Consider the following 16,988-nt stretch of genomic DNA (forward strand, 5'->3'; position numbering starts at 1 on the left):
TGCTGTGCCCTGGCACGGAGCGGCTGCCCAGGAGGGTGCCGGGGGCTAGCCCTGGCCCTCCACAGCTGGCCTGCTTCTCTCTCCCACCCGCCCCACCCATCTGAGCTCAGCCCTCTCCCAGGACCCCTCTCCTGAAACCTTGACTGTATTGCCCGGACTGAGACCCAGACTTGTTGTCCCTCCCTGCCCCGGTTCTACAGGGGGCACCGGGCCTTGCCATCTGTACTCAGCATGATGTGAGGCCTCCAGGCACTGGCCTCTGTTCACTCATGGCAGCCACGCCTGTCCCTGGTGGGGTCTCCATGGCCCTGCTCACAGCAGCCACTGCCTCCTCTCAGCGTCCTGACCTCCCGAAGCAGCGTATTCTCTAGGCCACATGTGTCAAACACAAGGCCCGCGGGCCAAATCCGTCCCGCCAGGCCTTGCAATGTGGCCCGCACCGCGCTGTCATCACTGCACTCCGCTGCGTTTCCATCACAATGCAGTTTATGACTGTTCAGTAAACCATTCGGCCCACGATTTAGGCTGGATTTTAGATTTTGGCCCCTTCTCTGATTGAGTTCGACACCCCTACTCTAGGCCCTCGGTCCATGCCTCCCTCGCCAGCTGGTCCTGGGGACCGCAGGCTCTGGTCACGCAGAAGGGCGCTGGTCAGGGCTATCACCATGCATTTTACACGGAGGCTAAAATGTGTGCATCTAGGCAGGCACCCCAGCCACCTAAAGGCACACAGAGCAGACATGACACCCCTACATTCCAGCCAGCACTGCACATGCTCTGCCGACACACCCCACGGCTATCACTGACCCTCATCGTTACAAAACACAGGCACTAGATATACTCAGAAGACACACACACCCAGCCAACATTCCCCCACCACCCTGCACTCATATCCAACAGAATCCACACGCACCCTCTGCTGACACCACACACACACACACACTCCCCAGGCACGCATATACACATTCACACACAGCAGACACCACACTCACACACACACACACACACACACTCACACACACAACAAATATACACACTCCCACCTGCTCACACATGCATCGTCACAGTCATTGGCGTTGGTGGCCGTGCACCTGGTGTGATGTGAGAAAGCCGAGAAGCACCCACCAGCCCACCCCTACGTCCATGATGCAGCTACTAAACGTAAGGACGACATCCCACAGCTTCCGGGACGCAGGGCCCTGCCTTCAGCCAACTCTGTCACTGCAAAGACATGCGGCCTGGCTCACACCCTTTCCTTAACCAGGAATAAGGCATTCGGAGAGCTTGTCCGAAGCCCCCAGATGGGCGTGAGGTGACACGTGTTCGCCATAAGCATGAGTTGAGGCCGCCCTGGGACTTGGGCTGCAAGGCAGAGAAGGAATTCCAGGCCAGGCTTGGCCCCGACCCTCAGGAAGGCGGCATCTGGCTGGAGAGAGAAGTGGGGCCTGGTATCCGAGGACGCGAGGATAAAAAACGCATGCGAATTCACAAGCGGCAGAGGGGCGGAGGATTAAGTGGGGTTAGCAGTGAAGCCAGCAATCCCCAGGGAAGAATTCAGCCTTGGGATGAGGCGGGTGGGAGAGACAGGGCCATTGACTCATTCGTCAGCTATGCATTTATTCAGTGCTCGCTGCTCACAGGTACTGCTACTGGCCGTGACTTTGAGGGATGAGGTCACTGCCTCATGCAGGTTCTGTCCCAGCTGAGAAACGGTCAATACCAACCACGTGAAGGGTGGGGGTGAGGTCAAGGTGGGGTTCGTCTCTGAGGTAAACCCACAGGTGACTGGGCCCGGGGAAGGCTCCCTTAGGGCAATGAGGGCAGGCCTGGCACTAGGTGCTCAATATATCTTTATTGGCTTCAGAGAGAAAGGGAGAGGGATAGAGAGATAGGAACATCAATGATGAGAGAGAATCATGATTGGCTGCCTCCTGGACACCCCCCACTGGGGATTAAGCCCGAAACCCAGGCACGTGCTCCCCCTCACCCGCCTGAATCGAACCTGGGACTCTTCAGTCCGAAGGCGGACGCTCTATCCACTGAGCCACACCGGCTAGGGCGAGGGAATGCCTTTTTAAACGTGAGCACTTGTTACGGGGAGGCGCTGAGACAGGGGTTCCGGTTTGCTATGGAGGCCTCCAGCCTGAGTTCTCTTTACATCTGCCTGGGAGTTCCATTTCTGAGGACCTCCCCTGGCCCTGGCCCGGCCTGCACCCCGGCCGGGCCCCAGCTTTTCTTCCCTGGGCCTTGGGGTGTCAGAGGACCCTCCGGGCCTTGCCCTTGCACAGAGAAGCCAAGCCTGGAACTGGGGCCTAAACACAGAGACGTAGACTCAGAGGGTGTTTCCCTGGCTTGGGGTGGCTGTGCTGGGAGGGAGACGTGCATGCTGGGGGCCTGAATGGAAGGCTGGGGAGGGGAAGGGGAGAAACTAGACGCATTCCAGCTGGGAACCAGGTCTTGTCCCTCTGAAGCCATCACCCAGGCGCCAGCGGGCTTGCCCCCAAAGGCTCCCAGGTCACCCTGTTTCTCTCTCCCCGGGTACTGACTTCCCTCGTTAACTACTGCGGTGAAGGCCATGTCTGTTATCCAGCTTGGAGAGCTTGGCCCTCACAGTGCCCACTCTGTGTTCGGGGAGAGAATGCCTGCATGAGGCGCTGCAGGTCCAGGCTCTGCAGAGCACTGGGGCCTTGAGCGTGGTTGGGGCACCCAGAGGCCTCCCAGACCCCAGTTTCACGGTGGGTCTGGGGGTGTCAAGTCCAGGCAGGCCCCTGCGGATGCTCTGCACCCACTCCCTCATCACACAAAGGACAGGGTGGTTTGGGGTCTCACGTCCCTCCGCCTGGCCTGGCGTGTGCCTGGGGAAGTTTTGACAACGCGATGGGCTGGGGCACAGGGAGATTGGGGTGGGGGAGGGTCCTGACTGTCTCCTAGGCCCATGGGGGGGGGGGGGGGGAGGCTGGGGCAGAGCCCGCGGCCCGGCTCCCGCCCTAATCAATGGGCCGCAGCCGGCGGGCGGGGCCGGCCGGGGGATTAGGGCGGAGGGAGAAGGGCAATTACAGCCGCCGGTAAGCCCGGCTCCCCTCCCGCGGGGCTCAAATGCCGCATTGGGCATGCAGGCCGCGCTCCGCCTGTTTGCTCGGGGAGCGGGGCCCGGGGCGGAAAGCCAACTGCAAGTGCATCGGAGATTAGGGGGGCGGGCGCTGGGCAAACACCGGCGGCCGCCGCAATCCCCCGTCCTGCATTCCGCCCGCGGCGCGCCGGCCGGGTGACTGCCGCGTGCAGGGCGGCGGGAGGAGGCGGGAGCCCGGCCCCTGCCCCCGGGGGCCCTGAGCGCCCCCCTCCCCCTGCAGGGGAGGCCCACACCTCCCCCCGTCCATCCAGCCTCCGCTGAGACCCAGAGGTCCGGTGGCCGCCGGCAGCCTGGGAGCCGGCGGCCCCGTCACACGGTGTGCGCGCGCCCCCTGCTGCCTCCCGCGGGAACTGACACCGTCGGGCCGCCCTGCAGAACCGGGTTCCAGGGGCTCCCCATCTCTCACCGGGCGCTGCATCCCGTGGCCTGGCGGGGACAGCACCCAGGCAGGGCAGGCACTTACAAAAGCAGAATGGGCTGAAACCGGTTTGGCTCAGTGAATAGAGCGTCGGTCTGCGGTCTGAAGGGTCCCGGGTTCGATTCCAGTCAAGGGCATGTAGTTTGGTTGCAGGCACATCCCCAAGGGCGAGGGTGTGTGCAAGAGGCAGCTGATTGATGACTCTCTCTCATCTATGTTTCTAACTCTATCCCTCTCTCTTCCTCTGTAAAAAATCAATAAAAAAAATATATTTTTTTTTAAAAAAGCAGAATGGGCCGGGCCAGCGTGGCTCAGTGGCTGAGTGTTAACCTGTGAACCAGGGTCAGGATTAGAGCCAGTCAGAGCATGCCAGGTTGCGGGCTCCATCCCAAGTGCAGGAAACAGCCAATCAGCGATTCTCTCTCGTCATTGATGTTTCTCTCTCTTCCTCTCCCTTCCTCTCTGAAATAGGGTGCCTCCATGAACTGGCTCTACACCCTTTGAGTCCATCACCCCACTTCGCAGGGGGCCTAAGTGAGTGAGATGTAGAACCAGACCAGAGTCTCCATATCCTGACAGCGGGTGGGCCCTGACCCTGTGCCCTCTCAGTGAGTCTCACACAGGCCTCGGGAGTCCTGTTCCGTGGCTGAGCACAGCCTGTCCAGGGGTGTTCCCAGCCAGCACGGAAGCACCCGTCCAGGAAAGTTCCAGAGCATCCCTCCCGCCTCTGGAGCTCTAGGTTCCTGGGACGCAGCACCCAGTCTTCTGTCTCTGCAGAGCTCCTGAACAGCGTCCTGGGGAATTTAGCCCCCAGTTCCTGCCCTGGTTTGTGCAGGGCTGGACTTGCTATCAGTCCTGACTCTGGGCTCCTGGTTGGGCCAGCCCCCTGGTTGGCTTTTCTCTGGAAGGCAGAAAGCAGGGCTGAGCTTCCAGTGGTGTCCAGCCCGCCCCTCTCCACATCAGGAGCTCGTAGACCTTGACTTCCCAGACTATTCTCTGTAGGGGTGTCGAACTCAATCAGAGAAGGGGCCAAAATCTAAAATCCAGCCTAAATCGCGGGCCGAATGGTTTACTGAACAGTCATAAACTGTCATTGTGATGGAAACGCAGCGGAGTGCAGTGATGACAGCGCGGTGCGGGCCACATTGCAAGGCTTGGCGGGACGGATTTGGCCCGTGGGCCTTGTGTTTGACACATGTGCTCTAGAGTCTAGACCAGTGTTTCCCAAACTTCTCTCATGATGAGAATCACCTGGTGGGGTTGTTAAACTACAGATTCCTGAATCCCAACTAAGAAGTGCTCAACTAGAATTTTGGGGAACATATAGGTAAAATTGTATACTTAACTAGTGCTCTAAGCTTTTTTTTGTTTCCCAAAAATTCTAGTTGAGCACTTCTTAGTTGGGATTCAGGAATCTGTAGTTTAACAACCTCACCAGGTGATTCTCGTCATGAGAGAAGTTTGGGAAACACTGGTCTAGACCAGTGGTCGGCAAACTCATTAGCCAACAGAGCCAAATATCAACAGAGCCAAATATCAAAAGATTGACATTTCTTTTGAGAGCCAAATTTTTTAAAAAACTTAAACTTCTTCTAAACGCCACTTCTTCAAAATAGACTCGCCCAGGCCGTGGTATTTTGTGGAAGAGCCACACTCAAGGGGCCAAAGAGCCGCACGTGGCTCGAGAGCCGCAGTTTGCCGACCGCGGGTCTAGATCCCCGAAGCTCTGAGTTGGACCCAGAATCCCCCTCCCCACGCCCACCCCATGTTTGAAGCCAGGACTCCCCGGAGCAGCTCTTTGTACAAGTGTGAACAGCAAACAAGTCAGTCTGGACACAAACAAGGGCACTTCCTCACAGGAACCTCGGTTTGTGCTGAACAAACAGGCCGCCTGAGCCCCCCTCCTTCTCCTAGACCCCCAGCGGGCGGCAAGGCCCAGGCTCTGCACCTGGCCTGGGTGAGGAGGTTTCCCATGACCCCCAGCGCCCCCCCCCCCACTCCAGTTCTCTCCCAACCTGCCCCAGGCCGGGGACTCGACCTCCCCCGCCTTAGGAGGTGGTGCAGAGGCCTGGTGACAACCCAGAAGCCCGAGTGGGGAGGTATCTTGAAAAGGTTACAGTGAGCTGGGGGAAGGTCTGGACTGGTAAGCAGGGCCTGTGACAAGTCTGTCTTCTCTCTGACCAGCACCGCCCGACATGCACCGCACACACCCACACACCACCAACACCGCCACTGGCACTATCACATCCTCACCTTCCTCTCCATTATCCTCTCTTCTGAGCATAAAAACCTCTCACTACGTTTCGCCCCCTCCAACTCCATCCGCTGACAAGCCTCTTGGAAAGGTCACACTCATTACAATCCTTTTTGTCTTTCTAGCTCACCAATGCCCCTGAGTTTTTGGACCCTCGGATCACGTTCGTATATTGGTGGTGCAGAGAGGGCCTGAAGCCAGAGAGGCAGTGACTCTATATGTATTATTGATTTTTTACAGAGAGGAAGGAAGAGAGATAGAGAATTAGAAACATCGATGAGAGAGAGTCATCGACCAGCTGCCTCTTGCACACCCCCTACTGGGGATGTGCTCGCAACCAAGGTACATGCGCTTGACCGGAATCGAACCTGGGGCCCTTCAGCCCGCAGGCTGACGCTCTATCCACTGAGCCAAACCGGTTTCAGCTAGGCAGTGACTTTTTAAGAAGAACCTATCCCTTTGTTTGCCTCTTGTACTGGTGTTGGAAGTTCAGTCTGTTATGAGGAGTTAAGGTAGTTCATTCTCAGAAGGATTTACTCTTTCACACACACTCCTGTCACAACTCTAGCCCCCACTCACCCTCAAAGGAAAAAGAGATACCCCTCCCTGCTCTAGGAGCACCGAGGAGAAATCAATTCAATTGCATTTAATTTCAATCACTGAAATGGACACTCATTCTAAAGTTTGGAGGCAGGCCTGGATTTGAATTCTGACGGATCACTAGCTGTCAAACAAATCACTTAGCTCTCCAAGATCCAAAACGGGAATGACAGACAGCATGATGGTGAGAATCAGCTGTTCTGTATCAATACAGACCCTGCAGTCTGGAGTACAATAGGGGTTCGGTAGCGGACCATTCCTCTCTCTTGTCCCTTTCTTCAGACTGGAAAAGTACAGGAATTTAATTCAGAAAATATGCATGTACCAACTACTAGTGGGTGCTAAACACCGAGGAATTCATGGCTGGTGGAAAAAGCAACCGCAGGTGCTGACCTGAGCTTTGGGTTATCACCGGGGCATAGCATGGAGGAAGCTGGAAGCTCAGAGGCCTGGCTGAGTTTTGCCTTCTGGGCAAATCACTCCCTCCCCACTTGGATGGACCTCCACGCCCTTCCTTTTTTGGTATAACAACGAGTTTTGACTAGTTTGCTGCTAAGGTCCTGGCCAGCTCTAAAGTAGTCTAAGTGGTAGGAAACAGACCAGTCTCACTGCACAAGGGTTTTTTGCCCGGGCCTCGTCCTTCCTCCCTGATCATTCCTTCTTCCGTCTGTCTTTGCCCATTCTTAAAGCCGGGAATCCCAGATGGTAGCTAGCCCTTCTCTCTTCTCTTGCAGCATTTTCTTTTCTTTCTTTCTTTCTTTTTTTTTAAAATACATTTTATTGATTTTTTACAGAGAGGGAGGGAGAGGGATACAGAGCTAGAAACATTGATGAGAGAGAAACATCGACCAGCTGCCTCCTGCACACCCCCCCCACCGGGGATGTGTCCGCAACCAATGTACATGCCCTTGACCAGAATCGAACCTGGGACCCCTCAGTCCACAGACCAACGCTCTATCCAATGAGCCAAACCGGTTTCGGCTCTTGCAGCATTTTCTTTTGCAAAATCTCATCCACTCCTTGCCTGCCTAGGAGGTGTCTGCGGAGAAAAGCCTCCACCAGGCTATCCTGGACTTTGAAGCTATAGCTGATCTCTGCCCTTCATACAATATTTCCAGGGAATCTGCCCCGTTAGCTTGACAGCGGGGTTACCTAGCGGTGGATGAGTCTCTGTGCTCCTCCCACCCCCACCACGAGGTTGTGAGGTCCCCATGGGGAGAAACTGTGTTCTTCATTCCTTTGTTCCCCTCATAAACCCAGCACATAAAACAGACCTCAAACAAATAGATGTTTGCTGACTCCAGTCTAGTTGAGAGTAGAATTTCAGAGAAAGTCTTAAAAGCAGCATACATAAGAAAAAGCTGGGAAGCAGTAGGTAACTGCAAAGTGCAATGTGTGTCAGCATACACAGCGCCTCCTGTGTGTCCCTGTGCGTCCCGGGGAGGGAGGAACAAACAAACAGCCTGTTTGCTCCTGGCCTGTCAGGTGCAGAGGACACAGGAGGGGCAGGGGAGGGGAGGAGCAGGTGTGTGCCGCAGCTGAGACAGCGGGCAGAGGGGGGAGGAGTGGGCCTTTTCTCACGGGAGCCCAGGGCCCTCTTACGCTGCAGGCTGGGCTTCCCTTGAGGCCTGTGTGTGGGCCCTCCATCTCAGCTCCCCAGACCTGCACATTCCCCGGTTTTGTCTGGGTGGAAACAAACCTGTCCTTGGGAAGGTGAAAGAGAAAGAATGAGATGGACTCAGGGTTGTTTTGCGGCTGCAATGAGTTAAGACACAAAGCACTTTGAAAGTTCCTGGCAGAGAGTAAGTAAGCATTTCGTGAGTGTAGGCTATTCTAACAACTGGACAGCTCATCTTTGTTGTAGTGTGCTAAACATGGTTACTGTAGCATCTCGTTTGAGCATCACAAGAATTCTGTCATGTGGTTATTATTTTTTTTAAAAAAAGAATGAGATGGAGACACTGTAAAAGAGAAAAAAGGGAGTGGGATTCACAAGGGTGTTGGGAGGAAGGGGCACTGGAATACCCAGTTACTAGGACATAGGGGTGCTTTCTCAGTCTGCCCCCATGAAGTTATAGAATGCCTCATTGACCGTCATGGCCTTCCACAGTCAGGCATCAGGTTTCCACACGCACTTGGGTCTGTTTCTGTAAAAGGCGAAAGGGTTATGCGATCTGAAGAGAGACCAGAGTATTGGGTCTGTTGCTGAGGTATGCATTCTGTTCCCCTGGATCTCTCTCCATTTTTTGTTTGTTTGTTGGTTGGTTGGTTGGTTGGTTGGTCATCTTTTGACTTTGATTCTTCCCATTCATTTATTGAGGTCTTATTTTATGCCCTTTAATCATGGAAGAACATTACAGTAATGGATATACATATCTTATTTCTTATTTAATTGGAACTTCTTCTGAAGTCTCATCCTATCTAATAAAGAGTGGATATGCTCATTGTTCATAAAACCCTCACAATATGACGGCACCCACAGCCAATAAAAAGGGAATATGCTAATTGAGTGCCACGCCCTCAAAGATGGCAGTGCCCACAGCCATGAGATGGTGGCATCCGGTCCCCTCAGCTCTGCTGGGTGGCAGGTGCACAGCAGGGCCAGGCTGAGGCCCACCCCCAGGCGGGTTGGGCCGCTCCACGCACCTGCCTCCAGACTCCTCCAGTCTCCTCAGCCCCCAGCCACCCAGGGCCAGCCCAAGGCACAGGTAACCAGGGCCGGCTGAGGCTTGCACTGACGGCAGTGGCAGTAGCAGAGGTGGGATGGGGGCATTGCCTTCCCCTGATAGCCAGTTTGCCTCCCAGGCCTGAGGGCTCCCGGACTGTGAGAGGGAGCAGGTCGGGCTGAGGGACGCCCTTCTCCAGCACATGAATTTTTTATGCACTGGGCCTCTAGTGTTTAAATATGATTCTGGCTGCATGTCTTTGATGCTCTGGGGTAGTTTGGTAAAAGGTATACTTTTTTTTCAATGATGAAAATGGATATTATGCCCTAGATAGTGTCCCATAGTCTGGATTTTGCTGAACATCGCTGTAGTATTTAAGATGTTGCTTTGTGCTGACATGTACACATAAGGAACTGTTTGACATTGAAATTGGGTCTCAGAAGAACTGGTGGCCCAGAAAGAAACTCTCTACAGACTGACTCATATGCCTTTCAGCATAACGATTATTGCTTGTCTCATTTTTTATTCTTATAAGTATATTTCCAGTAGGACATGATCTCACTCATTTAGGGGAAATGGTGAACAACATAGACTGATGAACAAGAACAGACCCAGAGACAAGGAGGCATGGGTCAGACTGTTGGACCTCAAAGGCAGGGTGGGGATAAAAGGGAAAGATCAACCAAAGGACTTATGTGCATACATATGAGCCTAACCAGTGGTCAAGGACAATAGGGGGATGGGGGCATGAGTGGGGGGAGTGGGGGATTGGAGTTGGGGGTTGAGGACAAATATGTGATACCTTAATCAACAAAGAGCAGGACGATCTGGTCACCTTAGTCTTGGGGGGTTGCCTCCCCAGGGCCCTCCTGGTTGATGCCCCCTGATCCCTGACCCAGCAGCCTCTGGCTGGACCCCAGGAAGCCTAGACCTTGGGCCTGTCCATTCGCCCATCATTTCACCCTCAGGTTCCAGGCTGCCTGCTGCGGAAGCGGGAGGGGGAGGGCGTCCTCAGAAGGCAGAGCCAGTATTTGTTGAAGCCTGAAGGGGGCGGGGCAGGCAGCTGCTCACCCAGCAAGGTGCCTCTGGCTCCTGCTTGGCAGAGCAGAATAGGAATGTTTGTGTCCCGGATGACAATGGCAGGGAAGTGCCCTGCACCTGACGGAGTAGTTTCAGCATTAGGAATTGGTTCGGGGAAGCAGAATGCCATCCTTAGCCTGGCAGTCGGGAATCCCTCCGAGCCCCACAATCACAGCAGAGTGCTCCCTGTGCACGGGCTAATTGTGAATGCTTTCCCTGCATTACTTATGTTCTCTGCATTGCAACCCCATGAAGTAGCTACTACTATCCCCGTTTTACAGGTGAGGACAGACAACCAGTAACTTGTAACTTAACCAAGAACAGCAGCTGGCAAGTACTGGTCATCCATCAGGAAAACAGGGATAGAATGCCTGCCCATCAATTATATAACACAGCAGTTCTATAGCCTGTCCACTGCCATGCATGGACAATGAGTCCATATTTTTAAATCTGGAACCATTACAGTTCTCCCCTCCCTGATTCTGGATACGGGACCACTTCTCCACTGGAGCCTGGTCACGTGGGTACAGAAAGTTCCTGGGGAAAATTGGTAAACAACGGTGTTGGCAGATAGGAAGTAAGTGGCTGGAGGGACAGAGTGGAAAATGTACTTTTCACTGTGCTTATAAACAAGATGTGTACATTTAATTGCTTAACAATGAAAGGGCTGCACAATCTCAAGTGAATCTGGCTGGAGCTTCTGCTTCTGAGATAAGCAGAGGCCTGAGGGCGCCCGGTGGGCGGGGCGGCTCCCCCAGGATCACCAGGGAGCGGGCGACAGGGCTCCTCCCCAGGGTGGGCATTTTACATATTTTTAATTGATTTTTTTTTTTTTAACAGAGAGGAAGGGAGAGGGATAGAGAACTAGAAACATCGATGAGAGGGAATCATCGATCTGTTGCCTCCTGCAAACCCTCTCCACTGGGGATGTGCCCGCAACCAAAGTACATGCCCTTGACCTGAATGGAACCTGGGACCTTTCAGTCCGAAGGCCAACTCTCTGTCCACTGAGCCAAACCGGTTAGGGGCTGAGTGGGCATTTTTAAATGCGGAAGAACCGAGGGAGCATGGTCCTTGGCGCGTCCTAAGCGCCTATAACGGGCAGAGTCCGGGCTCTGCAGCCCCAGGGGAGGCCCGGCAAGGGCCAGGGAAAAGGTTGTCCGCCCCGCCCCACCCGGCCCCTCCCCACCCCGTCCTATGTAAGAGCCCTCGTCCCAGACGGCGCTTCCAAGCCAGGAGTCTCCCCTCCTTTTGCAGGGTGCTCTCCCTCCTCTCGCGCTGCCCCCGGGCGCCATGCCAAGCCCCGGGAGGGACCAGGCCCGGGGCCCTTGCTCAGGCTGCTCTCCCGCCCCCGGACCCCACGCCGACCCCGGCAGGTCCCGCGCCCCCCGACCCCGCGAGTCCTCCTTCTCCATCGAGGCCATCCTGGCGAGGCCGGCGCCCCGCGCGCCCGCCTGCGCCCCCGCCTCCGCGGGCACCTGGGAGGGTCTGCCCTGGGCGCGCCCCGCTCCCTGGCTGCCCGCCGGCCTGAGCGCGGGACTCTGCCAGCCGCGCCCCCGGCCCCCGGCGCTGGGGCTGCGCCTGGCCCCCCTCTGCGGCCTCCAGGGCCTCGGCGTCACAGGTAGGAGCTGCCCGGGAGGCAGGCGGGGAGGGGGAGAGTGAGCCACGGCAGTGGGCGCAGGTTAGGGGAGAAGTTCCCGAGTTTGGGGACCACACACGATTGGAGTAGAGCCGAAACCGGTGTGACTCAGTGGATAGAGCGTTGGCCTGTGGACTCAAGGGACCTGGGTTCGATTCCGGTCAAGGGCATGTACCTTGGTTGCGAGCACATCCCCAGTGGGGGTGCGTGCAAGAGGCGGCTGATCGATGTTTCTCTCTCATCGATGTTTCTGACTTTCTATCCCTCTCCCTTCCTCTCTGTAAAAAATCAATAAAATATATTTTTTTAAAGAGAGGGAGAGAGAGAGAGAGAGAGAGAGAGAGAGAGAGAGAGAGAGAGAGAGAGAGAGAGAGAGAGATTGGAGTGGAGAGGGCCCTATGACCCTTGAACTGAAGCCCCGGGAGTGTGGCTGAGAGGTGCCCCTGCAGGCTGCGGAGGTGGGTGAAGCTGAGTGTGGGGGCAGAGCAAGAGGTGCCGGTGGACCGAAGCGGACTCGGAAGGCTACCAGGGCCCGCGCTGGGGCTGCAGGGGACCCGACCCTGCTCCTGGGTTCTGTGTCCTCCGAGAGGGATTTGCTGCCTCCCACACCCGCTCTGGAGAACGCTTGGTGGCACAGACCGTTCCCCAAAGCAGCTCTGGCGGTGACTCCAGGGCCCCGCCTCGGCGGGGGAAGCAGATGCCGCAGGCGGTGCAGTGCAGCGGAAGCTGCTGAGAGCCGGCCACCCCAATGCCGCCTCCGCTGCTCTGGGCTCTGTGAGCTCCCCTGCACACTGACCCCTCCGAGCCTGCTTTCCTAGCGTGCTGTCGGGGCTCTGGAGGGGTGCGCCTCCCACCCACGTTGGAGAGAAACCCTGGGTTCCCAACCCCATCCAAATCCACGCCCCTGCGGCTGGGCGCCAGACCCATCACACCGCGCCCAACGTGGTTTCTAACCTCCTCACACACCCGAGGTCTGGATTGCCCCTAACTGCTTTCTATTGAAGTGGTCACATTCTCAAGTTCGTTTTTGCATAGCTATTACATTCACACAGTTCAAATGGCAAAATGTTTGCTAATAACTGATTTCCGGGAAGAAAAAAAGTTTACTACGATCGGTGGAGAAATTTCCTCTGCCATTAGGTGTCTGACCTCCAGAGACCTAGTTACCCCATCCCACAAGCAATCAATGACGCCAGTTTCTTGATTCTTTCAGACGTCTTTTATGCATATTTTATGAACACACACACACACACACACACACACACACACACACATTTCCCCCCATACTAGACACACTGCTCTGTACCTTACTTCTTTCACTTGACCATACAGCTTGGAGGGTTTTCCATACCAATCCACACAGAGCTTCTTTACACCTCAGAGGGGTCCGTTGTAAGGATTCTTTATTTAATCAGACCCTATTAATGCTTCTCGTCTCTTGCTATTTTGCTTACCCTTATGGAAAGTCTGGTTTGCCCAGTGGTTGGTGTGCTGGGTGGCGAGGGTCCTGACCTCACTCCCTTCAGTGGAGCAGGGTGCTGCCCTGGACGCCTCCCCGAGGCTAACGGAGGCTGAGGGGTCTATGTGCTGCAGTTCCGTTCCTCTGCCTGGAACACGCCCCTCCCAGACAGCCAAATGGTCCACGTTCTCATTCCTTTCCAGTTATAATTCGGGTACCATCCCCTGGTGGACCAATCTTCATCTCCATTGTCTTCATCTCGGTGAGCTGAATAGCACCTGTGTGTGCATTGGGAAAAGTCGCCCCTTCCCTCAGGCAGACACAGCATCTTGTCAGGGGGCAACTATCGGCCTGTGGAGAGCGGGCAGAATTTCAGACTCCGCGTACCCTCTCCGCTGGGTACCCACGTGCAGGGCACAAGCTGCATCCAGTGGCCCTATTCAAATATCAGCCCTGTGAGGTGGCTTCCCTTTCTAAAAATGCAAATTATCCTCCCCCCAACACACACACACTCACTCTGTCCTTCCCTGCTATAGTCTCCTTACTAGCACTCAGCACTGTCTGACATACTCAATATTTTCTTTACCTTTTCTATTGCTACACAGAGATTTTTCTGTTTTTGTCCTGGAACCATGCCTGCCCCCATAGACATTCAAAAAGCATTTGTTTGACGAAGGGCCCCTTCTCTGCCCATCCTATGGGGGGTCCTGAGGCAGCCACGGAAAGGGGTGGAGGACAAGGAGAGATGGAGGTTCGGCAACTTCTCTTAGGGTCAGAGGTTCAGCCCCTCAGCGGGAGAATCACAATATTGTCCCTTCTCTCTCACTTGTTATTTCTGTGCAGTCTCTTCCCACTCTGCCTCTTGCTGTGTTAGCCAGCCAAAGGCCAGGCAGGGCAGTGGAGCTGTGAGCTTGTTCTCTCCCCTCCAACTGGGGTGGGTAGGTGGGTGCTGGCTAACTGCCCCTCCTTCTCTTTAGGTTTGGAGCTGACTTACTGCCCAGGCCTCTGGAGTCCCCCAGATGGGGCCGCAAGGGAGGACCTTCAGGACACGGAGAGACCCCAAAAGAGGGTCCGGACTATGTTTACCCTGGAGCAGCTGGAGGAGTTGGAGAAAGTGTTTGCAAAACAGCACAATCTGGTAGGAAAGAGCAGAGCCCAGCTGGCAGCCCGGCTCCACCTCACAGAGAACCAGGTAGGAATAGAGACTGGTTCTTACAAGGGTATTTCCTGGATCACATGATCTCACACATCTATAGGAAATAATGAACAATATAAACTGATGAACAAAAACAGACCCAGAGAAAGAAGCAGCGATCAGACTCTCAAACCTCAGAGGGAAGGTAGGGGAGGGTGGGGGTAAAAGGGAGAGATCAACCAAAGGATTTGTGTGCATGCATATAAGCCTAACCAGTGGCCATGGACAACAGGGGGGTGGAGGCATATGTGGGAAGGGGTTTGGGACGGGAATGAGGGGATGAAGAGAATTATGTGATACCATAATCAATCAATAAATCCCCTGTGATGTAAAAAAAATAAAGTGTTAAAAAAATACTTGTTGGATGAATGGATGAATGAATGGCAACTGGAATTAAGGAGAAGATGTGTTGGGGGCAATTCTTCCTTTAAATGGAAGAGCAAACTTTGAGTGGAGTGGGTGCTGTGGGAATGGGAGAAGCGATGATCTTTGCCTCCCATTACAGGTGAGGATCTGGTTCCAGAACCGCAGGGTCAAGTATCAGAAGCAGCAAAGGCTGAAGCCGCCAGCCGTGTCTGCCATGGCGGCCTCCCCGGATGAGCCCTCCAGCAGCTCTGACACCGTCATCCAGAGAGAAGACACGGAATCACGAGGGGACAGCTGAGGATCGGGATGAAGGCTCAACCCAGGCTGTCTGGGCTGGCTCTTCCTGGGGACACGCACTGGACCTACCTGCTTGCTCTACCTATTAACAAAGAGTCTCATTGGGGTCAACGGGCGCCAGAGAAATCTGAACTGTTGAGAACTTTTCAATATTGACTCCTGGGAGTTGCAATAATGCAATGGTCAGGAGCACAGGCTTTGACCTTCAGCTATGTCTTTGGCCACGTTACTGAACTTCTGAGCCTTTTTTCTTCACCTGTATCCTGAGTGTGTTGATAACTTAGAGCTCCCAGGGCTAAGATGATGTCTGTAAAGCACTTACAGTGTGCCAGGCCCGGTGTTAAGGGTGTGGCCACTGCTAAGGCTTATAGACCCCCTTCACCTGGGGCGAGTGGTGCCCGAACCAGCCCTGGATTTCCCAGGGATTAATCTCCTCCTGGCCTGGTTGTGGAGCAGAGAGGGCCTCCTTGAATCAATGTCTGGGCATAAAAGACTCTTCCCTGACAGAACTGGTAGAGTTGACAGGAAAAAAAAAAAAAAAAAAAAAAAGAGGGAAGGGTAGGCTATTTAGTCCACTTTCCCTCACAAGGTTCCCTGAAATTTTCTTGTTTTGCCTTAACTGTTATAATTCTCAGAAGAAGCTCAGGCCCAGGTGCCTCCTTGAAGCAGACATGCTAACCTGACCACCATCTTTCTCTCTAGCTTCCCACCTTGACACCCCCCTCCCCATATTTATATAGAGCAATTTGACTCTGCCTCTGCCAAAGCTGGCATTTTACCATAGACTCTGCTGTTTTTTTCATAAAACAGTTATTATTTACCCCTCTTCACTACCCGGACTCATAGTTCCCTTTCCTTCCCAGGCATCGGTTTGGTTTGTCTCTAAGAAGCCTGACAGCCTACCTCAGTGAAGACAGTCACAAGCATTTTCAGGGTTGATTTCTCTAAGGCTCCACATTCCTGGGTGGTGGGCTGTGGAGGCTATTTCTTTAGAATGTGGAGGTGAGCTGGTGGGAGGAGGCCTGCCCTGCCACCTGGTGGTGAAAGAGGGCACAGTCCCTGCTGCTCTGTTTTTTGAGAGGAAAAGCAGGCAGTAGAGTCAGTCTTGGAAAACCACCTGCTTCCCAAAGCAGTGGGCCATCCTCTCCTGGACACCAGGCTGTAGGCGTGAGGGAGGCCAGGGTCCAGCTCCAGGAACCCTTCTCTGTACCTATCTTCAGGGAAACCCTCCATAACGCTGGATCCAAAGGCAACTCTTCTTCTCTTCTCTTCCTCCTCCTCCTCCTGTTCCTCCTCCGCCTTTTTCTTCTTCGTTGTCATCGTCGTCTATCAACAGTTACCTTTTCAGCAGTTACTGGGTTCTACTCAATCCCCAATTGTCACCCTGAGACCACAGCAGAAGCAGACACAGGCCCCTTTTCAAGGAAGGACAAGGAAACAGGCATGGTGGTCAGGCCTGGCTGAGGGGACACATGACATAGATCAGTGGTTGCAGCTTTCTGGGGTCCTGGATGAGAAAACGGCCCCTCTTTTGTGGTCAGGACAATGTGCACATGTACACTCACTCTCCTGCATATAATTTTAGGGGATCTCAGACGTGACGTCCACTATGGATCCTACTCCACCCCGCCCCTTGCCCCGGCTGCAAAGTCCCTAAGCCGCTAAAGAGTCTGAGATAAAGATAAGTCCAACTTCATCATTCGTAGGACAGTCTGCCCCGCTGCCAGAGGGCCCACGGAGAAGGGAAATACTCTGCCAGACTTTGTGGAGTAAGCTAGTGCTTCCCCTCAGGTTGAGGGTTAGAGAGGAGAGGAGAGGATCCACAGACTGCTTTGGTCAAGACACACCAGTGAATGGACAAAGATGACAGACACACAAACATGA

The 16,988-nt window shown here is 54.5% G+C and overlaps 1 protein-coding gene across 1 annotated transcript; it reads left to right on the forward strand.

The window, feature by feature from the left end:
- Positions 1–11,441: 11,441 nt before the first annotated feature.
- On the forward strand, positions 11,442–16,355 carry NOTO (notochord homeobox). Its single transcript, XM_036436127.2, has 3 exons — positions 11,442–11,769; positions 14,224–14,438; positions 14,947–16,355. Exons 1-3 carry the CDS (start codon positions 11,442–11,444, stop codon positions 15,103–15,105), a joined length of 702 nt encoding a protein of 233 aa, XP_036292020.1. The 3' UTR covers positions 15,106–16,355.
- Positions 16,356–16,988: the final 633 nt, after the last annotated feature.

This window comes from Pipistrellus kuhlii, unplaced genomic scaffold (assembly GCF_014108245.1).
Source record: "Pipistrellus kuhlii isolate mPipKuh1 unplaced genomic scaffold, mPipKuh1.p scaffold_m20_p_13, whole genome shotgun sequence".
In the NCBI taxonomy this organism is placed as follows: Eukaryota; Metazoa; Chordata; class Mammalia; order Chiroptera; family Vespertilionidae; genus Pipistrellus; species Pipistrellus kuhlii.

Excerpts from the sequence above, each read along its gene's own strand:
- NOTO (XM_036436127.2), top strand. The coding sequence starts at position 11,442 with ATGCCAAGCCCCGGGAGGGACCAGGCCCGGGGCCCTTGCTCAGGCTGC. Across the intron at positions 11,770-14,223 it reads CCAGGGCCTCGGCGTCACAG|GTTTGGAGCTGACTTACTGC; the intron begins GTAGGAGCTGCC and ends CCTTCTCTTTAG. Across the intron at positions 14,439-14,946 it reads TCCACCTCACAGAGAACCAG|GTGAGGATCTGGTTCCAGAA; the intron begins GTAGGAATAGAG and ends CTCCCATTACAG.